The sequence below is a fragment of the Hippopotamus amphibius genome, chromosome 13 (assembly GCF_030028045.1).
Source record: "Hippopotamus amphibius kiboko isolate mHipAmp2 chromosome 13, mHipAmp2.hap2, whole genome shotgun sequence".
Taxonomy (NCBI): Eukaryota; Metazoa; Chordata; class Mammalia; order Artiodactyla; family Hippopotamidae; genus Hippopotamus; species Hippopotamus amphibius.
In genome coordinates, this window is record NC_080198.1 from 37687860 (window position 1) to 37713668 (window position 25809).

A 25809-nucleotide genomic window follows, 5' to 3' on the forward strand; every position below is an offset into this window, starting at 1 on the left:
ATTTTTATTTCTATCACCAATGATACCTTTTGTTTGTTGAATGTAGACAGGTTCTGAGAGATTTTGTTGATGGTTGGGCTCAGATTTCATAGGCAGATAATGTTATAATGGGAGTGGGCAGCTGGAGTTCAGACTGTGTGTGGTAGCAGGTCCTGGTCCCAATTTTCCTGGGTGCTGTGCTTGCTCTGTCTCCAAGGACTGCATGACCAAGACTTCCTTGAGCCTCAGTTTCCCTATCTGAAGCTTGATCCTTCTCCCCTCACATCTCCTTTGAATTATAGTAATAAATAGGGGAAATCATTGGGAGCAGTGAAAAAAATGGAGTTTTCCAGGCCTCTTGATGACTGTAAAGTCTAGAGCTCAGTCACAGGGGCTGGGCGGGGCTAGAATCTTAGAGGCCCAGGAGTCCTGCCTGCCCAGCAATGTTTGAGCAACTGACCTGGCAACGGGGTGGGCCTGACAAAACACTTCTGGCTTTCTGAATTTGCCTCTGCTGTCTGTATCTTCAGGCCGCTATGAAGCTGCTGAGGCCCCTGGCACTTCTTGCTCTGGTTGTCTCTGGTGAGGAGCTGATGGGTGGGGGAGCTCCAGTTCTCACCCCCTGAGCCCACAGTGGAGTCCTGATCCCTCTCAGATAAGCTACTGTGGAGGACAGGGCTGGGAGGAGCCAGGAAAGAGCAAATATCTGAACCCCTGACACTCATTTCTTATCTTGGCTGCTTCCTCGACCAAGTTCTCCCTCCCAGTCTGTGAAATGAGCTGACCAGTAGTTGGATGTGGGGGGACAAGGAAAAACTTTGGCTGCTTGTTTCCAAGATGTGGCCAGGCCCTAAGGCAGAAAGGAAGGACTCTGCTTGTGTGTATGATTCCATGAGCATGGAGGGGCCTCCAGCATGAATCATCCCTTCCTCACAGACCTCCACTGCCTGTCCTGGTTCATAAATGTCTCTGAGAGCCAGGGACCTGGCACCATCCTTCAGTCTTTCTTCTTCAACTGCTCTTCACACACACCCACCCTGAAGTTGCTCCATGTGCAGCCACCCACCACCTTCTTCAATCCACCTAGCCTGACCAGGTGGCAGGGGATCTATGTGGGCAAGGTGGGGTCATGGGCACAGTTGGGGACCATGGGGGAACAAGGGCAGACCCAAAAATTGCAAAGCCAGAGGTGGTGCGGGGGGATGGAGATCCTAGGCCCCACATGGCACTGCTCACCTGTCACAGGTGACCTTGAGCAGCTCAGCCTGGCTGGATGCCCTGACAGTGAACCACTATGAGCTGCAGCTGCGGTTCACATGTGGCAACTATGTGATGGAGGGCCTGCTCTTTGTGGATGTGCAGCGGGACTCTGGCCGTATCCAGTGTGCTGGTCGATTTACCAGCCCAGGTGAGGCCAGGGGCAGCAGGCAGGGGGTGTGGGCAGGGTATGGGCTGAACAGAGCCTCCCTGACCTCCCCTCTGGCCAGCTGGAGAAATCATTCAGGTGCCAGAAACTGTCACACCTGGGGCCCGGCTGTACACTCTGCTGCTCCCAGGCCAGGGAGCCCAGGTGAGCCATGCACATGGGCAGTGGGGGGGTGGCGGTGGGGGGACATGCCTAGGAATGGGTGGCGAGATGGGGAGACCAAGCTCAGACCCTGCCTGGCCAAGCATAGACTTCAGAGGGACTCTGAATTTGATAATTTTTTTTCTTATTAGTAATGTATATATGGCAATCCCAGTCTCCCAATTCATTCCCCCCCACCCCTCGCGTTCCCCACTTGGTGTCCATATGTTTGTTCACAGAGGGACTCTTTACTCTACAGCTGAGCCTCAGCATGATGCATGTTCGTAGAGAGAACCATTGAGGGTTGCCCACCCCCAGTGACGATGGCTGTTCCCACAGGGACATCCCAGGGGCTGAGTTCTCCTTTAAAGTTCTTCTCTGTGTTCTGAATTCCCCATGAAGTTTCTGTATCACTTTTGCAATCTCCAAAAGAAATGTAGTTTAAAAACAAAATAAGTAGTTTAAAATCAGAGAGGATTGAGGATCAGGGCCAGGGGGAGCCCAGGCTAGAGTAAGTGTCAATGGTGGGATATGGGAGAGTTGAGAGTGGGCAGGTACCTACTGGGTTGTTGGGGGACTTTGACAGGGATGCTTGGTGCACTGGGGGTTGGGGAAGGGGCCTCCAGCATTTCTGTCTTGTCAGATGAGCATCACCAGTGCCCAGGACCCTCCATACTTCCCTGGACCTTTCTCCATCAATGGGCAGGGTTGGCTGCAGGCGCCATCCCAGGGCCTCAAAGGCCAGGCTCAAAAGGTGAGCATGAGCATGACTTGGGACCTGGAGATATCCATGAATTGGGCATAAAATGGGCAGAGCCACTACCTCCTGGAGGTTTGTTTGTTCCTGGCCTCCTCAGTCATGCTGCCTTTACCAGACATAGCCCACACGTACACCTGCTGCCCCATGCTGGCTGTCTTCCCACCTTGGCCTGGTTCTGTGCTGGGCTCTGGAGCTCTAGAAAGAAGAGGGATCCCTGGCTCCGGGAGCCCACGGTGCCCCTAATAGAAAGGAGAAAGTTCTGAGCAGTCACACAAGAAGTGAAAGCTCTGATTACAGTGGCTAGTGTAGTCTGGAGGAGGATAGAGAAGTTCCTTCTTTAAAACTTCCATGTCTTAGTGACTGGCTCTTAGCAATTCTATCATGATAATTCACATAGTGAATGCCTCAGATATTACTCCTTTGGGGGCTGTATGCATCCTAAGATAAAGACTTATGACCCAGAAGAGTGAGACACAAAGGAATATCTGTCAGCAGAGTGACAGGTGATGGCGGTGGGGGGGGGGGGTTGAGTTTTGGGGTTCCCTGTGGAAGTCCTGAGGGGGGCTGCCTATTTGAAGGGGAGACTGGGAACAGACATACAGGTAGACACACACTGTGGTTCCCTTCTTATTTTGTGCGCACTACAGGTCTTCCAGCTTCAGATCCTGGTGACCTTTGGACAAGGCCGAAGCTGCCGTGGGATGCTGACAGTGAAAGTTTTGCCTGCTCCCTCCAGCCAGGTCTCCTTCCTGTAAGACTCCCTTATTCTGGGAACAGTGGGGAAGGCAGGACCTAGCCCCAGGGAATTAGGAGTATGGTTAAGGTGTGGGGCTGCTGGAGCATCGCTAGCTGGCTCCTGTACTAGGGAAGACCCAAGGGAGGGGCCTGAAGACCCCGCTGGGGTGGCAGGAGTAGGTAGGAGCCAGTGCCTCCATTTTGGTCTAGGCAGCAAGCCCAGAATATCACCATCCCTGAGAACCTGGTCCCAGGGAGTAAGGTGGTTCAGGTCCAGGCCCGGGGCTTCGATGTGCGCTACGAAATCCTCTCCCCGGTGCCCTGCCGGCTCTTCTCCATTGGACGCGGTGAGGGGCGTGGAGGGCGGGTACGGGGATGTCTCGGTGGCTGGTCTAGAAGTGACCCTCACTGCCTCCTCGCTCTCCTGACAAACGAGCCTGGAGCCGAGGTAGAAACTGGGGCGAGGTCACGTTTGGGGGTCCAAAGTTAGAAGCGAGCCTTGGGGGAGGCGACCAGGTCGTCAGTCTCTGCGCCCTCCCCCACCAGCGGATCCACGGGAGGGTGGGAACGCGACTGAGCTCCGGGCGGGGCCAACGTCTGCGTTCCCCACCCTCCCACCCCGCCCAGTCGACGGCGTGGTCCGGACCACCGCGCCCCTGGAGCTGGCGCAAGCCCCAGACGCCGCGGTCACCAGGCTGCAGGTGAAGGCCTTTGAGCGGCTCCGGCCGTGGGCCAGCGCCGAGCTTGATTTGTGGGTGGACGTACAGTCGGTCAACCGCTGGCCCCCGCGCTGCCTCCCAGCGCTGCTGGTGTGAGTATATGCGAGCCTTACCTTGGCTATTGGGTTAGAGCCGTGATTTGCAGCCCAGCCCCAGCTCCCGCCCTGCTGCCCGCCCTCTGCTCCCAGGACTCAAATCCCCGAGACCACGCCTGTGGGCACCGTGCTGAACACCTTCACTTGCACTGACCCGGACTCTCCTGGCTCCACCCTGGACTACCAGCTGCTATTCCACAGCCCTGCTGGCGCAGCCAGCCTCTGCCTTCGAGACAGAGTTCTGGAGGTGCCCAGTCTCTGCCCTCAGACCCATGTGCAGGGTGCTTGGACAGGAAGGGGGATGGGCCATTGGTCTGTGGCAGCCGAGATCATGAGGGCGAAGGATATGGTGGTGGAGCCAACCTGCTTTACAGTTTGAAAAATGGAGGGTCAGGGTAGGCTATCTGTGAGTAACCTGGCCTGAGGCAACCCAGTGTGGCTCAAGGCTCACCCAGGCTTTGGCTGGGCCTCACTCTCTGGCCCCTCTGACTAGGTGAATGCCACGCTGGACTGTGACGCTCCTGGTGCCTGCTTTCAGCACGCAGCTTCCATCTTGGTGCTTGATAGTGGTCAGCCTCTGATGACCAGTGAGTGACCACGCCCAGGCCTGGACATTCAGGGTTGTTCTGTACCCCTTGTCCTAGCCTTGGGATGGGGTCATCTCTCCTCCCTCAGAAAGCAATAGGGCAGGGTTGTTTCCACTAAAGACCCCTGGGTGAGGCATATTTCTCCTCTCCCTTGGCGGGGGGGGGGGGGGGGGGGAGGATATTGCCCATCCTCCCTCCACAGCCTCTCCCTCCTTAAGTCCCCAGGGCAGGGTCACATCTCCCTCCTGAGACCCCCAGGGCAGGGCTGGGCAACCCAGGCCAGCTCCCTGACTGCCAAATGGCTTCCAGCTGAGGTGCCAGTACTGGTGATGGTGACACCTGTCAACGAGTTCTCCCCAGCCTGTGTCCCACGCACATTCCGGGTTCGTGAGGATGCAGGGCCCCACACTCTGCTGGGCTCTGTGGTGGGCAAGGACACGGATTACCCGCACGACAGCATTGAGTACTCCACCTCTGGCGGGTCTGCCACTTTTGCTGTGGACCGTCTCAGCGGTACTGCCACCCCAGGGCTGGGATGGAGGGGCGGAGCCAGAGTTGACTCTGCAAGCTGAGGCTGTGGCCACCCCTTCTAGGGGAGGTTCACCTCCTAGGGCCTTTGGACTATGAGCTGCAGAAGTTGTACAGGCTCACTGTCCTGCTGACTGACCATAGTCAAGACCAGGACCCCACCTGCCACCGCTCAGGCTCCTGCACCATTACCATCGAGGTTGAGGTAATTGAACCCGGAAGCCTTGGAAAGAATTGGAGCGAGTTCATATCTCCCTCTGGCATTCCACTTTTCCACTCTGCCTCAGTTTCCTCCATTGGTTGGCTAGAGAGGGGTAGGGCTTCGTTGTGGAAAGCTTTGGAACCTGTTGCCTGATACCGAGGTTCTGGCTGTGGTGGGAGGAGGCTGAGGGGTTGGCCTGGGAGTTTGGGAGTGGGTGATCTGACTACCCCCCTCCTGCAGGATGTGAACGACCATGCCCCCGAGTGTGAGCCCCCATTTCAGGAACTCACCATCCACACTCACCTGGGCCGTAGCATGGAGGTGACCAAGGTGTCATGTCGGGTGCCCCAAGAGCCACAGCGCCTGGCTTTCTCCTACAGCATTGTGGGAGGTGAGGGCCTTGGGGGCCACCAGGCTGTGGGGGAGGGGCAGGCCAAGACCAGCAATGGTCCCCTTCTTCTGCCACTCTGTTTTCAGGGAATAGTCAGAGCCGATTCAGCCTGCAAGGAGCCGTCCTGGTGCACAACGACCTCGTGCTGGGGCCCCCCTGGCCAGAGCAGCCCCATACTTATGAGCTATTGATCCGTGTGGCCGATGCAGGTCCCTCCACCCCCCACCTCAGCACCACAGCCACCGTCATCGTGCATCTAGTTCCCTGGAGGGCCAGCACAGTGGCCACCAGCACCCACAGAGCCCCAGTGAGAGGGATCCTCAGGCCCTTGGTGGGTGGGGAGAAATGATCTTGGAGGATGCTGGGACCTAGTTGTCCAGGTGGAACAATGGGGGAAGGCATTTCAGAGGAAACTTCTGAGTGCAAAGAGCCTGGCAATACAGAAGAGAAGTCTGGGGTGTGGGGTGGCCAGTCATTGGAGGGGTTTGAAGGCTGGATGATCAGGGCATTTTGGCAGGGCAGTGGTGACACTATGGGCCCATTTCAGGTGCCTTCAATGATGACACCCCTGCTTGTGACAGACACAGAGGCGTTCTGGCAGCCGGAGCCCTGGTTTGTGGTGGTGCTGACAGTGACCAGTGCCCTTCTCCTTTTGGCTCTGAGCTGGCTCCTCAGAAGGCTCCTGCGGGGGTAGGATTCCTATCTCTGTACTGCCTGCCTCCCCCCAGCCCACTAATGGATAGCATCTGTGATAGCTGGTTTTACCCAAGATTGCCCAAGCTGATGAACAGACAAACTGATATTGAGGACTGCCCTCCCTCCAGTGGTCATCAGATTAGAGGCAGAGACACACTGGGATAAAGTTGTCTCCATCACTGGCAGAACCTGGTCTTGGAATGAGATGAGGCCTAGGGCTTTAAACTCTGAGTCTGTCATGCATTGGGTGACCCTATTCCTGCTCCCTGCCCTCCACTTGAAACCTGATCTTCCCTGAGACTCTTGAGTTTCTTGTGAGCACAGGACTGAACCTAGGGGTAGGTGGGAGTAACCATGTGGGCACTGCATACATAGGCTATCCCCAATAAAAGAGGCAGATGAATGGTGCTGGTACCTGGGGCCAGCAGGTCTGCAGCTCTACTTGGTCTCTCCTCCTGGCATTTTAGGTTGGCCCAGGTGCTACAGACACCAAGCAAACCAACCCAGGCTCTACTGCTAAACAGGTAAACCTCCTTTGCATACCTCTATGCCTGGAAATCCATCTCTTAAACTCAGGCGGGGGCCCAGAGCCCTATCCTGTATTCCAGCTCCTACTTTGCCCCAGTATTCAGGGAACTGAGGGGTCCGTTGACGGGTTCATAGAGGCACCGACGATGGAGACACCCCAGGCACCCAGCAGTGTCGTGAGCCTGGTATGTCAACCTACCATCCTGTGACGTGGGCACTGAGGCTGCTGCAGAGTGCTCCCCTGCCAAGCCTGCCCCCTTTCCCATGGATGGCTGTGCCTGTGGGAGGGCTCATACCAGCACCATAGGATGGAGGAGGCAGGTGGGCTCCTGACCCTTTTGGGGGCAGGCTTCCACCTGCTCCCCATGGGCAGGGTTCAACTCATTGCACCCTCTCATTCTTCGCCTCAGCAGCATTTTGATGGCAGAGCACAGGACTCCCGTGAGTTCCCCTCTTTCCAAACCATTCTCCACTTGGGCCTACTTTCTCTCCATACCCCATCTCAATATCTCTGCCTACTACCAGGCATCCACTATCTACTCTTTCCCTGAATGGGGCCTCTTCTCACCTCCACTCACCTTTCAGCCAGTGTTTGCCAAACACCTGGGGAACGTGGTCTGGTTCCTGCCCATGGGGAAAAGGGGGGAAGGTGGTGAGGGAAGAGGCCCCCAGATGCTCCACTGTCACCATGAATTATGGCAGAGTAATCTGGCACTGGGCTTAGGGGAGTTGCTGTCCAGTTTTAGGGAATCATGAATGCTTCCTGTGTATTTGAGCCAGAGCTCAAAGGATTTGCTGAGAAAGGAGGGAGGGGATAAGCTGGATCAAGCAGAAGGGGGGGGGGGGTCACACCAAGGGTCCTGGAACATCCTTTACTGCCTTTAGGGGAGGGAGGCAGTTCTGCTGAAGCCAGCAGTGTCCTCTCTCCCCCTGACCATCTGAGCTTAGGTACAGGCAGAGATTACCTGTTCAACACGCACACAGGAGCCCGGCGCTGGCTCTGAGGTCAAGAAGCTGCATCATATTCGTGGAATTTCTTCTTCACATGATCATGTGTTTTCAAGTTGATTCAATAATAAACAAAATTACAAACAGAAGAGTCCTAGCCTTGTAACCTACATGTGGGAAAAGCTCTGAGATCTGTGCTTCCTTGTTCTCACTTAGAGAATGCCCTGTCTTGTGGGAACACTCTAGGGAGTAGTAAGGTTATTTTTCTTTTAAGAAGGCCTTGTACAATGCTCTGACTGTGATTAATGTTCTGCAGAGGTAAGAAGCCGTTATCCTTGTCAATGACTGAGGGGGCCTCCAGTTGCCCTGTTCCCTCCGAGGACACCTGCTCTGGCAGATGGGGAGGGCCCAGGAGCTTCCTTTTCCCACTGAAGGAAGGGCATTGTTCATTTCAGAGCCCCACCAACTTCCAGGGCAGTTTGCTGACTATGTGGAGGCTTTCTGGAAAAGGATCTGGTGCTTCCGCATTGAGGCGAGGGTTGGTGCAGACGTGAGCAGCCCGTGGCACAAGTGGCCATGGAGGGATTGAGAGCACCCCCTTTTGAGCAGGTGTTCCCATTTCCTCCTGATCTGTTTCTTCTGGTCTCTGGGCCCTCTGTCGTGCCTGTGCTGAGCTGAGCTGCTGCCCGTGGCCAAGTGGCCTATAGCAGCCTGCAGGAGGGCAGGTTCTGTTGGGTGCGGTGCTAGCCCACTCCCCCATACCCAGCCTGGCATCAGGTCTCAGGTTACTGCCAGCTCTCCCAGAGGACCTGCTGTCTTGGTGGAGGCTACCTTTACTGTGGTGTCCCCAAGTTCTCTCAATCCTCTCCCCTCTGTCAAGTCTGTGGACTTGAACCCTCTCAGGGTACCAGAGGACCTCCCTTACTGAGCCAGTTATGGTGCCCCAGGTGAAGGAAGAACCTGAGTGCCTTCCACGGGAAAAATTTGCTTCAGGGTGCTTCCAATAAGGTGAGGGTGTTAGAGGGCCTCAGGGCCAGCGACTTGACAACAGGCTGTTACTGGAAGCGGTTGTAGGTGGACCTCAGCACTTACCCTGCTCTATGGGCTCATTAAATGTTCACCTCTGAGGAGCCTGATTTTTATCTTCATTCCACAGATGGGGCAACCAAGCCTCAAGTCACATAGCTAGCTAGTCCAGGCACTTGATGTGGGTCAGGCTGTGTGACTGCATCTGATGCCAAACCCAGGACTAGGTTCTCTGCGTGGGGGAGAACGTACTTCCCAAGACTCATAGTTGACCTCGGTGGCAGATCATGACAATCCAGGGCAAAAGATGTTGTTATAAGAACTCAAGACGAGATGCTCTAGGGCAGGAAAAAAGAGTGCTTGCAGTGTGCCACGGCTTGTGCTGGGGACTGAACTCCAAGGCAGAAGGACAAACGTGGGCAACAGGCCAGCGACTGCTGAGGCAGCACAAAAGGCTGATGAGGGGCAAAGCTAGGGAAGCTGCTGGGAAGAGGGCAGTATACACTGGAGCCAGTAAGAGGAGGCACGAAACCCAGTGCTTGCACTTCCAGAGGTGACCTAACCTTGGCCCGGCCTCCCCCTCTGAGCCTCAGTTTCCTCACTAGTGAGGGACAAGTCCTGCCTTCCACGGTGCATGACAAAAAAAAAAGCATGTGGTACACAGCAGACATTCCCCAACTGTGCATGCGTGTGTGTGAAGACTCTGTCGACTCTGCACGGGGGTTGCGCACGCAGGGATGCCAAGGGCGCAACGGACCCGCACAGGCAGCAAGCGCTCTGCAGCCAGCAACTCCGGGAACGGCGCGTCTGCGCTAACCCGTGTCGTCACAGTCACGTGCTGAGGCGTTCGGCAAGGGCCGCGAGAGGCAGGCTCTGACTGACAGGACGGCCGACCTGTCAGCGGGAGGCACTCCCCTCGGCGTCGAGCAAAGAGGTTTTTGATTGGGAATATTCTCAGACGGGGGCGGGTTCCTTGCCGTCCTGGTTACTATGACGCCCGGCCCCCGCCCCCTCGGCTGGCCGCCATCTTGTTGTTGATCCGTACCTAGTGGGCAGTGCCGGGAGCTGGACCGAGCGGCCGGTGCGGGGCCGCTGCTGCGGGGCTTAGCCACCTGCGCTGCCTGCCAGGGGGCGGGCCGAAGCCTGGAGGCCCGGGAGGCCCAGCTCCCGTGGGGAGCCGTGGGCGCCCGCTGCCCGGGCCGGGCCGGTGAGTGACAGGAGCCGGGCGGAAAGACCGGCCTGACGCCGCGGGGCGGGCGGCGGCGGGCGCGGGGTTGGAGCTGGCGCGCGCAGGGAAGGGGCATCGGCTGAGCATCTCTCGAGCGTCCTGACCGGCCGCCCGTGGAGCCTCCTAGATGCTGGTGCCGAGGTCCGAGGACGGCCTCGGGGAGGAGGTCCAAGAGCCCCGCGCCCGAGGGGTAGCGGGAAACTAGTTTCTGTGACTACAGCCCTGGGCTCCGCTGACCCGCAGCGCTGAAACGTGTCCAGTGCCAGCGTGATGCTCTCCGGGCTCTTGTGTTGTCCCCAGGTGAGAAATACACGTGTCATTTTCTTAGATGTCGTTCCTGCGAGTGACTTTCGGACCGCTTGAGACTAAGACTAGACCAAACAGCCGAAAACCCCCGGGAGCCAGGCCGGCCAGTGTGACGGCCCTGTGATTTTGACAGGGCAAAGGCCCTCTGCCCGGCGCCTGCCTTCTGTGCTCCTCAGAGCTCACCGTTTGCTTCTTCCTGAAGGGCCTGGTAAAATGTCCACGATGCCCGAATTTTATTTTGGGACACAATTTCTTTGGTTCTGGACCACCACTCTTTGGAGTTGTGGCGAGGTCTTCCTCTCTTGGCTCTGGGAGAAAGTGAATATTGTGGTGGTGAGTTGATTGATTTTATCTCCTAAAGAGAGAATCTGCCAAGTGTCATAAGGAGACAAAGGAAATGTAGGAGTGTTAGAATCAGAAGAAGAAATGAAACTTCTGTCTTGTGAATGCCAAATTAACTTTTAACAGAGTAAATGGATCTTGCCCAATGAAAACAGACCGTCAGCCCCTCTTCCTGTGAGGGTAGAAGGGTTAGAGACCCCAGGCAAGGTGTGCAGGTCTAGGAAGAGTTCTGAGTGCTCCAAAACACATTTCTCTTTCTCTGTGGGTCCCTTGGCTTCTCAGCACAGGCTCCTGTATATGGTCATACAGCAAGCCTGCCTGAGGCGACTAAGAAGTCAAGCAACAATACTTTGTGCGCTTGTGTCAGGATCTTGGCACCTCAGACTGTTTAATTTTGAAAGAAACCAGCTCTTTTGGTCGGGAGATCTTTTTGGAGAAGATGCTGAAACCAGGGGCAGCTGGCGGCCTGTTGCTGTTTCCCTTACTTGTGAGAAGAGAGAGAAGTTGAGTGAGTAGTCTTTAGATATTTCATTGCCCTCCCTTAGGCCATTTTTTGAATCTTGAATGAGTTTTGATTTTGGAGAGGCCAGTTCCTTGGGCAGTTCTTTACAAGAAGAGAGGGAGGTATGAAAATATTAGGAGCTTCTCAAAATGGCCTCAAGCTAACTTCCCCCGCAGTCCCCTCTGGTTTACACTTCCTTTAGAAAGTTAAGGCTGCCACAGGGTTAAATTCTTGGCTCTTTTCTTTCTTTCTTTTATTTTTTTTTGATATGGACCATTTTTAAAGTCTTTATTGAATTTGTTACAGTATTGCTTCTTTTTATGTTTTGGTTTTTCTGGGGAGAGGCATGTAGGATCTTAGTTCCCAGACCAGGGATCCAACCCTCACCCCCTTCATTGGAAGGTGAAGTCTTAACCACTGAACCTCCAGGGAAGTCCCCAAATTCTCGCTGTTTTCTATTAAAATAACCCTAAGTTAGGCTCCTAGCCTGTTTCGGGTATCTGACCTCTTTGAGATATAGAAGGAGACAGATCTCCTCCTTAGAAAACTTCACTACACTAACTTTTGCGTGCAATTTAATGGGATTCAGTGGTCTATTAAAGTCCATTTGTGGTCTAATCCTATGTTAGAAGCACTGCTGAAAGGAAAATTATAGAATATCTAAGAACTCCTATTGGCTTTGCTTAATGCTTTTCTTACCTCATGACTTCTCATGAGTATTAGATGTTGCTTGCTTGATTCAGCATACGTTGTTACTTAGAGGTAGTTAATAGCAGTACTTCTGTGCTGGGCATTTTTAAGTGCAAATGAATAAGAATGTTAGAATAGCAGACCTTCCCTCTACTTTAACTCTGTATTTACATAATTCACCTGTATATGTCAGCACTTTTAACTGTTAGGAGCAACAGACATAATTCACAACTGTGGAGATTCTACACGAAACTCAAGCTGCTGCAGGCTTATGGAATGAGATCTGATGTCCTAATGTGGCATTTAAGATGCTGCTGCCCAGCTGGCCGCAACCCACCTTTCCAGGGTATGTCCTAACCTCACTAACCAAATGGTTTGGTAAACATTCCATACATGATATTTTCTTACACAAATCCTTTTGACAGCTAATCTGTTGGCTTTTGCTCCTCTTTGGGATACCCTTTGCCTTCAGTTTCACTTCTCTTTTCTCCAGAGTCCAGCTCAGGTCCTTCCTACCTCCTTTATGAAACACTCCCAAAACATTCCAGTTCTTGGGAATACACCACTCCCTCTGAACTGCAGTAGCATTATTGCCCTTATTTTAAAAAAACCCAACAACACAGCATATACTCTTTTAAGAATAATTGTTTTCTCTGATTAGACCTAACCTCTTTCTTACAGAGATTGTATTTTTGTGTCTTCTTGTACCTGCATGTAGTAGATAAGAGCTAAGTGTTTACAAAAATGTGCTAAATTTGTCTGAGTTGGAACACCCTCTAATTAAACAGGGAAATGGAGGGAATGGGCAAGTAGAAATGAGAATTTGGCCATGGATCTCCACCTGCTACCCTGCCTGGAGTGCTTGCACTCTAGCAACTTATGGAGGCCCATCCTCATTCTGCAAGAGGCAGAACTTGCTCAAAGTGCATAACTGAAGCCTGAGAACAAAAAGTAATTCTGCATCTCAGAAGGGGCTATGTGGCTCACCTCCCTGTGTGGCATCAAAATGTGCCACTTTTGGACTTCCTAGGTGGCGCAGTGAGTAAGAATCCACCTGCCAATGCAGGGGACACGGGTTCAATCCCTGCCCCAGGAAGATACCACATACCGCAGAGCAGCCAAGCCCGTGCGCCACAACTATTGAGCCTGCGCTCTAGAGCCCGTGAGCCACAACTACTGAGCCCATGTGCCGCAACTACTGAAGCCCACGCGCCTAGAGCCCGTGCTCTGCAACAAGAGGGGCCACCGCAGTGAGAAGCCCGCGCACCACAAGGAAGAGTAGCCCCCGCTCGCTGCAACTAGAGAAAGCCCGTGTGCAGCAACGAAGACCCAACACAGCCAATAAAATAAACAAACAAACAAACATAAATAAATAAATAAAAATAATTAAAAAAAAAATGGTGCCACTTTTGGCTGTGGGAAAACATGTATTGGGTGAGCAGAGCATTCAGATTCTTAGACTCTCTTCTTGGTTGGGTCTTCTCACTGCCACTGTGGGCTGCTATAAATGTGTCAGTATTTGTTGCTTATCCTCCTCGTGGTGCTGTCCTGAGGCTATAAGGAGCAGTGATGGGTAGAGCTAGGAAAAGGCTGCTGTGTGTTTGTGCTGGTGGATCTGTGCTTTTGTCCCGATTTTAAATCAGATTTAATTTCTCTTCCCATACTACAGCAGGATTTAAGCAATGAGTTCTGAGTGTGAAAACCTAAGACGTCTTGGTTCTTTTACAAAAGGTGATAGATTGAGACTCTCATTCATGTTTGCTGCTCTTATGGTATGAAGCTGGGTTTATGTAAGAGGCATTACAAATGAGTTTTGATGGGAATGTATGTTCACTTCAGTGCTGGATCCCTGTTGGAGACTTTATTTTGTTGAGTGCTTTGAAAAATCTGCTAATCTCTTCTGTAAAAGTTTTATTTGTGGGTAGGGAGTTAGCTCATTTATTCCTGTCTCCTCATTTTCCAGAAGGTGAGCAGGCTTGGAAAGCAAGTGTAGGATTGGACTCTTTTCAAGTCTAAATTTTGATGTCAGGGAATAAGAGCAGTTTGAAGTCCATAAAAATCTGAGCGTGTTATGACTGAACACTTATAAATGACTTATTCTATAATCAAAAAGTTAGATAATGACAAGTGTTGGTGAGGATATGGAGAAATCAGAGTCCTTGTACTCGGTTAGAATGTAAAATGATGCAGTCACTTTGGAAAATAGTATGGCAGTTCTTTAAATGGTTAACGTAGAGTTATCAGCAATTCCACTCCTAGTTATCTATCCAAGAAAAATGAAAACATATGTAGGCAAAAAAACCTGTATATGAATGTTTATAGCAGTATTATTCATAATAACCAAAGGGGGAAATGACCCAAAAAATGTTTATCAACTGATGATAAATAAAATATGATATGTACATGCAATGGAATATCATTTAGCAATGAAAAGGAGTGAAGTACTGTTATATACTTCAACATGGATGAACCTGGGAAACATTATGCTAAGTGAAAGAAGCCAGACACAAAAGATCACAATTATATGATTTCATTTATAGGATATGTCCAGAAGAGGCAAATCTATAGAGAGAGGAAGTAGGTTAGTGATTGCTTAGGGCTTGGGCATAGGTGAGAAGGAGACGTGATGAATATGTTCTACAATTGTAGTGATGCTTGCACATATCTTTTATATACTGAAAACAATTGAGTTGTACACTTCATTTTTTATTTTATTTTTTTTTGGCCTCACCATGTGAAACGTGGGATCTTAGTTCCCTGACCAGCGATGGAACCCATGCCCCCTGCAGTGGAAGTGCAGAAGCCTAACCACTGGACCGCCAGGGAATTCCCATGAATTGTACACTTTAGATGGGTGATTTGTATGATGTGTGAATTATATCTCCAAGCTGTTATAGAAAATAACTTATATAAGTAATGTATATTTACTAGTTTAAAAAAAAGATAATATAAGTAACAAGAAGAAATAAAGGACCATGCATAATTTCACTGTTAGTATTTTATCGTACAAGCAGACTTTTTTCTGTCTCATAAATTTTACAAAAATGAGATTGCAGTACATTCTGATTTGTACCTTTTTGCAGTCAGCAGTATATTATAAATGTCTGGGTTGGTATAGGATGCATATCAGGGGCTAGCTAGCAGTAAATTAGGGAAGCAGGGTGTAAGGGCAGTGGTGAGTGGTGGGGACTTGGGTGAACTAGCAAGCACAGCCCCTATTGAAAAGGTCACTGTTTCTTAGTTCTAGCTAGTTGTTGTATTATCAGATCTTGTGTTTATTTTTTAAATTTTTTTAAGGAAAACCAGAAATCTGGGTTTTCATGTGAAATTTCCTGACTTTAAAATGTGATGATGAATTAAAATTTGAGCCATTCCACTGGTCAAAGGAAACCCCTTTGCAGACCAAAAATGGTGAAAAATTTGAATTGCCTGCTGTACATTCCCAGGTGAGGTGGAACAAGGTGACACTCTGCTGCCTTGTTTCAGCTGTAGTACAGATTTCCCTTGATTTCGGGTGAAAGTAAAGTGCTCCTATGAAACCTTTTGTGAGCCAAAGTGGTGTAAAGTGAAGAGGCAATTACCTTAGGACACACTTTGCTAATGGATGCAGAGTATAAATCAAGATAAAGCACAGATGCTCACAGACGTGATTCAGAGCTGTGGCAGTTTGATGCTGAGGTGCTGAGTGTAGTTCCTGGGGAAGGAGCTTGGCAGTGCCACTCTTGCTGTTCTGGGTGCACACTACCTCTATAATGGACTCCCTGCAAAACAGATACTGAATGCCGTTTTCACTTTCTGCCTTTTCATAAAAGTGAAAATGCTCTTCAGATTTCTTTTGGCTAGTGAAAACAGGTACTAATGTAGGCCTTGCATAAAAGCAAAGTGGCGTAAAGCGAATTTTTGCAAAGGGTTGGGGAGGATATCTGAACTTTAAACAGGTGTCCTTTTCATGGTCTGTTTAGTGCCATGATTTTTCATATTTTGGGGGTTTTTTATTGCTAATTTCACTGATTAAAATGATGCCCAAGTATAGTGCTGACGTGCTAATTTTCCTAAGCACAAGAAGGCTGTGGAGCCCCTTTTGAAGAAAATACGTGTGTTTGTTAGTTTTGTTCAGACGTGAGTTATAGTGCTGTTGGCTGAGAGTGCAGCGTTAATGAGTCAACTATATATTTAATATAGTGTTTTTAAACAGAAACATACAAGGTTATATATTGTGTGTGTGTAGGTCTGGAAGGTTTGGTATTGATTGGTTGATGAAAATCTTGTGACCAGAGGCTTACAGAAATTTAACTCTGTATTTCCCCTAGGAGCAGCGGCTCAGTATTTGCTAATTTGGTGTTTGCAGTGACTTTATAGAACATGACTACTGTGAGTAATGGAAATTGACTATGTAGTCTTTCATATCTGGCTTCCTTTGCTCAGTATGATGTTTTCAAGATTCATCCATTTTGTTGTCTTCCTTTCTTATTGCTGAGTACTGTTCCCTTTTATGACCATATCATTTGCTGATAGGCATTTGGGTTGTTTCTAGTTTTTGGCTATTGTGAATAAAGATTCAGTAAATGTTCTTGTACAAGTCTTTGTGTGTACATGTTTTCATTTCTCTTAGATAAATAACTGTGAGTAGAATTGCTCTGACTCCCAGACTACATCAGAGGGACACTGTTTCAGGAAAAGTTGAACAGTTCTATGGACTCTGGGCCCAGTTTTGTTGTTATTCCTCCCTTGTAGTTCTCAGCTCTCAGCTTCATTTTCTGTTTTTCACCAGATTTCCAGATCTGCCTATACTAAGTCAAAAACTAATGGATATTCCATTGAAGTAGAAGTTGAAATAATCAGGAACTATTACAAGTAGACACAAGCTTCTAGATTGGGGGGTCTCTCTTTGCTTTAGAACTTAAGTTACTTGTCATGTTTCTGGGTTTCTGTTAATTGATGCGGGCTAGGAGGCTTCTTGGTCATCCACAGGGTTCACAAAATTCATCCTTCATCCCTCTGTGGAGCCGTGGCATTGGTGATTTGTGCCTGTGTAAGTATCCATGCCCAGTTACCACAGCTGGCACTGCCTCTTTAGACTTTTGGCGATATGGCAGGTATTTTGCTACCTAAAAAAAAAAGTTACACGTGAATCAATTAATTCACGTGCAACTTTTTTGTTTTTAAAGCTTGAGGCATCCTTGTCTGATGATCTTCCATGTGTGGTATTTGAAAACTAGCACCAACCAGAGGATCTAGTGTTCTAGATTTTAATTTCTGGGAGCAGCAAACAGTGCTTTTGGTGATGAGTATTCATCCCTTAAATCCCCCCTCCCATTAAAGTCATTTCCACACTGCATCTTCATAGCTCTGTTTGACATATTGCATTCTGTTTTACCATTGACTTCTTGTGCCGGTGTTCAGTGACTAGTTTCTCCACAGGCAAGAACTTGATTATCAGCATCCTCTTTTAAAGCTTCTCTAATCTCTTGAAGAATAAAATTGATTCTTAGGGAGTTGCTAAAATGATATTTTTTGGATAGAAGGTAAGGTGGATATTTAAAATGAATGAAACTTTCATGTGGGAGTTGGTTGATGTGAGAAAATTACTCTTTAAATACTGCTTTAAGAGGGCATTTTATTAAGAATTTGAAGTGTCTATTTTATTTTTAGTTTACTGTATTTTTTATAGTTTGTTGGGAGAGAGAACCAATAGCTAATACTACTCTTGCTTGATAGGAATCTTTATTCCCTGGTCTTCATGTTTTTCTTTTGAATAACTAAGTGGATAAGAGAAAGAATTTGGGGGACTTCCCTGGTGGTCCAGTGGCTAAGACTCCATGCTTCCAGTGCAGGGGGCCTGTGTTTGCTCCCTGGACAAGGAACTAGATCCCACATGCCGCAACTGAGAGTTCACATGCCACAACTAAAGATCCTGCATGCTGCAATGAAGATCCTGCATTGCCACAACTAAGACCCAGCACAGCCAAATAAATAAATAAATAAATAAATATTTAAAAAAAGAGAGAGAAGGAATTTCTTTTTTAATAGACTTATGAGACAAGTAGTACAGTCGCTTTACATTTGAGGAAGTGAAGTGAGAATAATGTTTAGGCCATACAACCAGGGAGTAAGAGTGCTCAGACAGTGCCCATGCCTTGTCATGATAAATAGGCTCTGCCTTCTAGTGTTAGCTTAAGCACAGATTTTTCCCACCCCTCAAATGATTGATTTTCCCTGTTAAATTTTTGTTTTCTTTTAAAGTAACTCTTATTGAAGTATAAAATACATATGTAAGTGCACAGAATTTGATGATTTTTACACCTGTATATATCTAACAACCACCCAGATAAAAAATTAGAACATTTAAGTAATTTGGTTTTTGGGGGACTTCCCTGGCAGTCCAGTGGTTGAGACTCTGTGTTTTTACTGTAGGGGCACAAATTCGATCCCTGATTGAGGAAGTAAGATCTCGCATGCCACATAGTGCGGTCCAAAACAAAGCAAAACAAAACAAAAAAAACCAAAATAAAAATAATTTGGCTTTTATAAAAATAGACTTTATTTTTTAAGAGCAGTTTTAGGTTCATAGCAAAGGTGAATGGAGAGTTCCCATATACCCCTTGCCCCCCACTCATACATATCAACATTCCATGCCAGAATGGTACATTTGTTACCGTTGATGAACCTACATTGACACATTATCACCCCAAGTCTGCAGTTAATGTACCTCTGTGGGTTTTTACAAATGTATAATGACATATACCCATTATAGTATCGTACAGAATAGTTTTGCTGTCCTAAAAAAACCTCTGTGCTTCTGTTCATCTCCTTCTCTCCCCAACCTCTGGCAATCACCAATCTTTTTTTTTTTTTTTTTAAATATTTATTTATTTATTTGGCTGCCCTGGGTCTTAGTTGCAGCATGTGGGATCTTTGTTGCAGCATGCAGGATCCTTTCTTTTTTAGTTGAGACATGCAGAATCTTTGGTTGCAGCATACGGGATCTTTGTGGCATTGTGGCATGCAAACTCTTGGTTGTGGCATGTGGGATCTAGTTCCCTGACCAGGGATCAAACCTGGGCCCTCTGCATTGGGAGCTTGGAGTCTTAGCCACTGGACCACCAGGGAAGTCCCACTAATCTTTTTACTGTTCCTTTTCTAGAATGTCATGTAGTGGGAGTCATACAGTATGTGGCCTTTTTAGATTGGCTTCTTTTACTTAGTAATGTACATTAAACATTTCTTCATGCCTTTACAGGGCTTGATCATTTCTTTTTAGTGCTGAATAATATTCCATTGTGTGGATGTACCACAGTTTATCCATTCACCAGTTGAAGGACATCTTGGTTACTTCTAAGCTTTGACAATTATGAGTAAATCTACTATGTAATTTTTTTATACAGAATAGATTTTTTAAAGTTAATTAATTAATTTATTGGCTGTGTTGGGTCTTTGTTGCTCCGAGCGGGCTTTCTCTAGTTGTGGTGAGCGGGAGCTACTTTTCTTTGTGGTGCCCAGGGTTCTCATTGTTATGGCTTCTCTTGTTGCAGAGCATGGGCTTTAGGTACATGGGCTTCAGTAGTTGCAGCGTGTGGGCTCAGTAGTTGTGGCTTGCTGGCTCTAGAGCGCAGGCTCAGTAGTTGTGGCACATGGGCTTAGTTGCTCTGTGGCATGTGGGATCCTCCCAGACCAGGGATTGAACCCATGTCCCCTGCATTGGCCAGCGGATTCTTAACTACTGCGCCACCAGGTAAGTCCCTAAAAAATAAATCTTGATGTTTGTGTTTTTCTAGAATGAAAGCTCGCTTCCTCCCTGCCCCCCACCCCCCTTGGCTGCGCCATGTGGCCCTTGGCCGTGAAGGTACAGAGTGCTAAGTACTAGACAGCCAGGGAATTCACTTGCTCTTTTTAAGGAAGAGTAACATGCATTTCATATTTGTCATGAGCTTAGACGAATGTTTAGATTCAGAATCTATTATAAAGTGGGCCAAATAAAGTTTTCCTTTTTCTACTTTAGCTTTCATCTGATTATTGTCTGTGTGCCTTAGTTTCCTCATCATTTAAATGTAGACAACTTTTCCTTTCCTACTCAACAGCTTTGTACCCTGCTCTGATACCTGGGAAATTGGGCTTTAGGTAGGTAATCATTTTACTTGGGAAACTGTAATCTGTGCTGTGAGCAAGCCTTATTGCTGTATTGTGGTCCTTATTGAAATACTGGCCCTGTGGGAGGGTAAAGGATCTTGGAGCTGTTTGTAAAATTTCTTGATAGTAAAAATCCTTATCAAGAATCTGAGGGTGATTGAGAAAATACTTGTAAAGTATCATGAATTACTTTTAGGTAAAAGCACTTAGAAGTAATAAAAGCAAATGAAAACCAACTTTCTTTTAAGGATTTTATCTTTTCAAGTGTAAGAGTGTAGTTAGGGTCATACCCACTGACAAAGCAGGTTGATGTTCTAGTCCTCGTTTGACCTGAGATTAAGGTAAAATCCTTTGTTAGAAAAAAGTTCAGATAATTGGTTCTGCAGTTCTTCATTTGACTAATAAGCCCTAAAAGCTATGCGGGGGGCTTTGTCTCTCTTTCTGCCTATCTTGGAGCCTTTTGATAACTGTACCCATTGCTCCCTGTATCCAGTCTGAGTGCTGGGTCTGCTGAAGACTATGTGAATGGCTCTGGTACACTGACAGCCTTGTTTGGCCGTACTTCAACATTTACCATACTCTTTTAAAGTTACTTATTTGCCTCTTACCTGCCCTCTATGCTCACTTTCAGTTTTCTGAGAGCAGGAACTGTGTTTGTCTTATTAGTACAGTGTTTGTTCTACAGGGTCTCATTCATTGTGGGTACTCAACATATATTTGATTATATACTTTAAAAAGGTCTTTTGCAGATTTTATTTTAATGGTCCTTGACTGATTTGGAGACTCTATAGTTATGATTTGGACACAGACTTAATTTAGTGGAAGGTATTCTGAAACTTATTTATAAAGACTTCGCTCAACTGGACGATGTTGTGTGGGTCACGGCCAGGTCGAACACCAGATATTTCAAGACAAGCACAGGACATGCCTGGGCTGTTTTGGTTTTTGATATTCTGCATGAAAAATAAAGTGATTTCTTTAGCATAGAAAGTAAAATGAAAGCTAAGAAGTTTCTTCCATGTTTGGGAAGATGTATTATAAAATATGTGGTTGTGTTAGCTGTTTCATGAGTGTCTCCAAAGAAAATGCTGACTTTAGCCTCAGGGAGCCGAATATTAAGCTTGAGTAACTTCCTGAAGCAGAGTATACCAGGCAGGGCTCCTTGGGCCCTTAGACATGTTAATGTGACTGTTTACAGTGTTGTATTGCTTTTCATTGGTAGAATTGTGAATGAAGCAGAGGTACGTGGATTTTATGTAGGTAATAAAAATTCTCATTTTAGGTCTATGCTACTTAGCCTTTTCAAGTAATTGAAACAACTTTCAGGGTCCATTCAGAAACCACACAGTAGGGCTTCCTAGGTGGTGCAGTGGTTGAGAATCCACCTGCCAATGCAGGGGACACGGGTTCGATCCCTGCTCCAGGAAGATCCCACATGCTGTGGAGCAGCTAAGCCCATATGCCGCAACTGTTGAGCCTGCGCTTTAGAGCCAGTGAGCCACAACTGTTGAGCCCATGTGCTGCAACTACTGAAGCCCACGCACCTAGAGCCCGTGCTTCACAACAAGAGAAGCCACGACAATGAGGAGCCCGCGCACCACAACAAAGAGTAGCCCCCACTCACCGCAACTAAAAAGAAAGCCCGTGCACAGCAAAAAAGACCCAACACAACCAATAAAATAAATACATAAATTTATTAAAAGAAAAAAAAAAGAAACCACACGATAATTTGAACAGATAGCAGGAGATTGGCGTAACGATGTGTTGGCTAGTAAGAAGTAGAGTGAACTCTGAATATAGGAGTAACATATGTAGAAATAGCCACTACCTCCAGGGCTGATACAGAGTGCTTAAGGAAGATCCCCTTCCAGGACTGAGATCCCTATGTTGTTGGAGGAAAGGGTGGCCATGCCTAACTGGATGGCAGAGAAAGTCATTGTGGTGCCACACTGTCAGAACATGTTGGAAAGCTACCCTCTAGAACTTGTTGGAAATTTACCCTCTTGGTTGTTGGAGAAAGCCATTTATGGAGGGGTGTCTTGCTGGAACCACTCTGCCACAAAACTGCTTGAGTGAGGTTACAGAGGAAGCTACTGGGTGCTGTTGACCACTATGCATTGTGGGAGTCGGGCACCCAGCAATGACTGGCTGGCAGGGGCCCAGTGATAGGAGCATGCTGGGACCATGTAGAAAGGCTCTTCTTTTTGCAGGGTCCCTCCAGTGTCCTCTACTGATAAAGTTGGCAAAGGAAGATGTTTAATGGGTTCAGCTCATTTTTGCAGAGCAGGCCATGATGTTTGGGTTTGGAGCAAAGAAGTAATATATTGATAACTGGTAAACTGCTATTTGTCAGAGTCTAACAAGTTAGTATTTTTTTTAACAGAATACTCTTGTTACTACCGCCTTATGTTTTAAATTTGTTTTCTTTAATGTAAGTGATTAATTTAAACTACTGTTCTGTTGACAATTTCTCTGACTTTTTCTCATCATAGATTAGTTAGGTCTGCTCTAAAATTTCATGTAAATGGAATAATACTATGTGTACTTTTGTGTAGGGCTTCTTTCACACAGTACACTGTGTGGGAATTTATCCATGCTGTTGTCTGTATCATTGGTTCATTCCTTTTTATTGCTGTGAAGTATTTCATTGCATGAACATTCCAGTTTGTTGATCTTTTCTCCTGTTGATGGACATCTGAGCTGCTTCCAGGGTTTGACTTGTGAATAAAGCTTCTGTGTACATTTTTGTACAAGTGTTTTTGGGGAACATATACTTTCGTTTCTGTTGAGGGGGAAAGAATTGCTGGATCATAGGGTAGATGTATGTCTTGTTTTATAAGAAATGTTAACAGCCTTTTCAAAATGGTTGTGCCATTTTACATTCCCACCAAGAATGTATAAGAGTTGTGATTGTTCCAGTCAGCAATATTTAGTGTGTCAGTGTTTTGAATTTTAGCCATTTTTGTGAAAGTATTGTGGTATCTAATTGTGGCTTTAACTCGCAGTTACCTGGTTAGTAATGATGTTGAGCACCTGTGTACTTAATGGCCATTTATATACTTCCTTCGTGAAGTACAATACTTATTCATATCTTCAGCCCATGTAAAAAAATGGAACTGTTAACTTTTGTTTGTTACTGTGTTTTAGGAGCTCTTTTTTTGTTTGTTTGTTTTGTTTTGTGGCACACGGGCTTAGTTGCTCCGTGGCATGTGGAATCTTCCCAGGGCAGGGCTCGAACCTGTGTCCCCTGCATTGGCAGGCGGATTCTTTACCACTGCGCCACCTAGGAAGTCCTAGGAGCTCTTTTTATATTCCGTATACCAGTCAGATATATGTTTGTGAATATTCTCTGTCAGTCCATGGTGGCTTGCCTATTTATTTCTTGCAAGTATATTTTAAAGGTCAGAAGTTTTCAGTTTTGTTGAAGTCTCATTTATCAGTGTTTTCTTTTATGGGTATTGCTTTCTGTGCCTTTTCCTAAGTGTTGGAGATTTCTCCTGTGTCTTCACCTAGAAGTTTTACAGTTTTAGCTTTTACATCTAGGTCTTTGGTCCTTCTTGAATTAATTTTGTATGCTGTGTAAGATTCGGATTGAGGTTCAAACTCCCCCCACCCCGCCAACATGGATATCTTGTTGTCCCAGTAGCAGCACCATTTGCTGAAAAGATTTGTGTATTTGTTATCTATTTAATGACTCCAAAATTTAGCAGTTTATTTATTTTATTTTATTTTTTTTAAAGATTTTTTTTTTTCATGTGGACCATTTTTAAAGTCTTCATTAAATTTGTTACTATTGCTTCTGTTTTATGTTTTGGTTTTTTGGCTGTGAGGCATGTGGGATCTTAGGTCCCTGACCAGGAATTGAACCTGCACCTCCTGCATTGGAAGGTGAAGTCTTAACCACTGCACCACCAGGGAAGTCCCAAAATTTAGCAGTTTAAAACAGCAAACATTTATTACTTTAGTCTCTGAGGGTCAGAAATTGAAGAGTGGCTTAGTGGGCTGCTTCTGGCTCATAGTCTCTCATGAAGTTGCCATTAAGATGTTTTCTGGGCTGCTTATGCTGAAGGTTTGCTTGAGGCTGGAGGATCTGTTTCTAAGATGGCTTACTTGGCTTTTGGCAGGAGTCCTCAGTTCCTTGACATGTGGGCTCTCTGAGGACCCTCCTGGTATGCAGTTATCTCCTCCAGAGTGAATGATCCAAGACAGTAAGGAAGAAGCTTCTTATGACCTAGTCACATACTGTCACTTCTGTCATATTCTATTTATTAGAATGAAGTCATTAAGTCCATCCCATACTCAAGGGGAGAGAAGAGGGGGGCTCTGCCCTTTGGGGGAAGGAATGTTGAAAAATTTGATGTAGTTTAAAATCACCACAACTTTCTCTCCTATTTTGTTTGCTTTAGCACTTTGGTCAAAAGTTAATTGACTGTATAGGTGTGGGCCTATTTCTGGGATCTCTGATTTGTTCCATTAATCTGTTTGTTTATCTACATGTCAGTATCCCACTGCTGTAGAAAATCTTGAAGTCAGGTATTGTAAGTGGTCAAAGTTTATTCTTTATCAAGATTGATTTGGATTTTTTAGGTTCTTTGTATTTCCATATACACTTAAGAATTAGTTTGTCAATTTCTGTGAAAAAATCTGCCGATATTGTGGTTGGGATTTCATTGAATCTATAGATTCATTTGGAGGGAATTGACAACTTAATATTGAGCCTTCTAATCCATATACAATATATAGATCTCCATTTATTTACAACTTCTTTAATTTCTCTCTGCTTTGTTTTCTTTCTTTATTTCCTTATTTATTGGCTGCATTGGGTTTTCATTGCTGCACACGGGCTTTCTCTAGTTGTGGCGAGCAGGGGCTACTTTTCATTGTGGTGTGTGGGCTCCTCATTGTAGTGGTTTCTCTTGTTGTGCAGCACGGGCTCCAGGCATGTGGGCTTCAGTAGTTGCGGCACATGGGCTCAGTAGTTGTGGCTCATGGGCTCTAGAGCACAGGCTCAGTAGTTGTGGAGCACGGGCTTAGTTGCTCCGTGGCATGTGGGATCTTCCCAGACCAGGGATCGAACCTGTGTCCCCTGCATTGGCAGGTGGACTCTTAACCACTGCGCAACCTAGGAAGTCCCTGTTTGTTTTCAATGTTGAGGTCTTTCACATATTTTGTTAAATTTATTCCCAGATATTTAATGTTCTTGTAAATGGATTTTTTTGGTCAATATTATTCTTTTTTTTAAATTGAGTACAGTTGATTTTGCAGTATTATATATACATACACATACACACACACACACACATACATACATACATACATATACCACATCTTCTTTATCCATTTATCTGTTGATGGGCACTTGGGTTGTTTCCATATCTTGGCTGTTGTAAATAGTGCTGCTCTGAACATTGGGGTGCACATATCTTTTCAAATTAGTGTTTTCATTTTTTCTGGATATATACCCAGAAGCAGAATTGCTGGATCATATGGTAATTCTGCTTTTAGTTTTTAGAGGAAACACCATACTGGTAAATAAATTGTTTTTTAAAAATTGTAGTAAAATATACGTAACATAAAATTTGCCATTTGAACTGTTTTTAAATTTATATCACAGTGGCATTAAGTACATTCATAATGTTGTGTAACCATTATCACTACCTATTTCAAGAACTTTTTTCATTTCAAGTAGATGCTCTGTACCCATTATACAGTAGCACCCCATTCTCCCCTTCCCCCCCTTGCAACCTCTGATCCACTTGTATCTCTATGAACTTGCCTATTCTAGATATTTCATATAAGTGGAGTCATACAATTTTTTTCCTTTGGTACCTGGCTTGTTTACTTAGCATAATG

General features: G+C 46.8%; 2 protein-coding genes across 9 annotated transcripts in view; both read left to right on the forward strand.

The window, feature by feature from the left end:
• Positions 1-507: 507 nt before the first annotated feature.
• Positions 508-7884, forward strand: CDHR4 (cadherin related family member 4). The gene is made up of 19 exons (XM_057706410.1): positions 508-561; positions 916-1100; positions 1225-1387; positions 1467-1549; positions 2190-2300; positions 2954-3057; positions 3252-3388; positions 3669-3852; positions 3949-4102; positions 4349-4442; positions 4752-4955; positions 5036-5175; positions 5413-5563; positions 5650-5870; positions 6111-6253; positions 6727-6783; positions 6885-6972; positions 7198-7228; positions 7736-7884. Exons 1-19 carry the CDS (start codon positions 516-518, stop codon positions 7789-7791), a joined length of 2352 nt encoding a protein of 783 aa, XP_057562393.1. The 5' UTR covers positions 508-515; the 3' UTR covers positions 7792-7884.
• Positions 7885-9748: 1864 nt separating this feature from the next.
• IP6K1 (inositol hexakisphosphate kinase 1) overlaps positions 9749-25809 on the forward strand; it is a 61256-nt gene continuing 45195 nt past the window's right edge. The window contains exons 1-3 of one of the 8 annotated variants that reach the window (XM_057704822.1): positions 9788-10289; positions 10925-11145; positions 12023-12175. The gene's annotated coding sequence lies outside the window, so the exon portion shown is untranslated. Of the gene's footprint in view, positions 10290-10317; positions 11146-12022; positions 12176-19930; positions 19948-25809 lie in introns of those variants that run through there. The other 7 variants (XM_057704824.1, XM_057704826.1, XM_057704825.1 and 4 more) reach the window with 7 other exon arrangements.

Excerpts from the sequence above, each read along its gene's own strand:
- CDHR4 (XM_057706410.1), top strand. The coding sequence starts at position 516 with ATGAAGCTGCTGAGGCCCCTGGCACTTCTTGCTCTGGTTGTCTCTG. Across the intron at positions 562-915 it reads TCTTGCTCTGGTTGTCTCTG|ACCTCCACTGCCTGTCCTGG; the intron begins GTGAGGAGCTGA and ends CCTTCCTCACAG. Across the intron at positions 5,176-5,412 it reads CCATTACCATCGAGGTTGAG|GATGTGAACGACCATGCCCC; the intron begins GTAATTGAACCC and ends CCCCTCCTGCAG.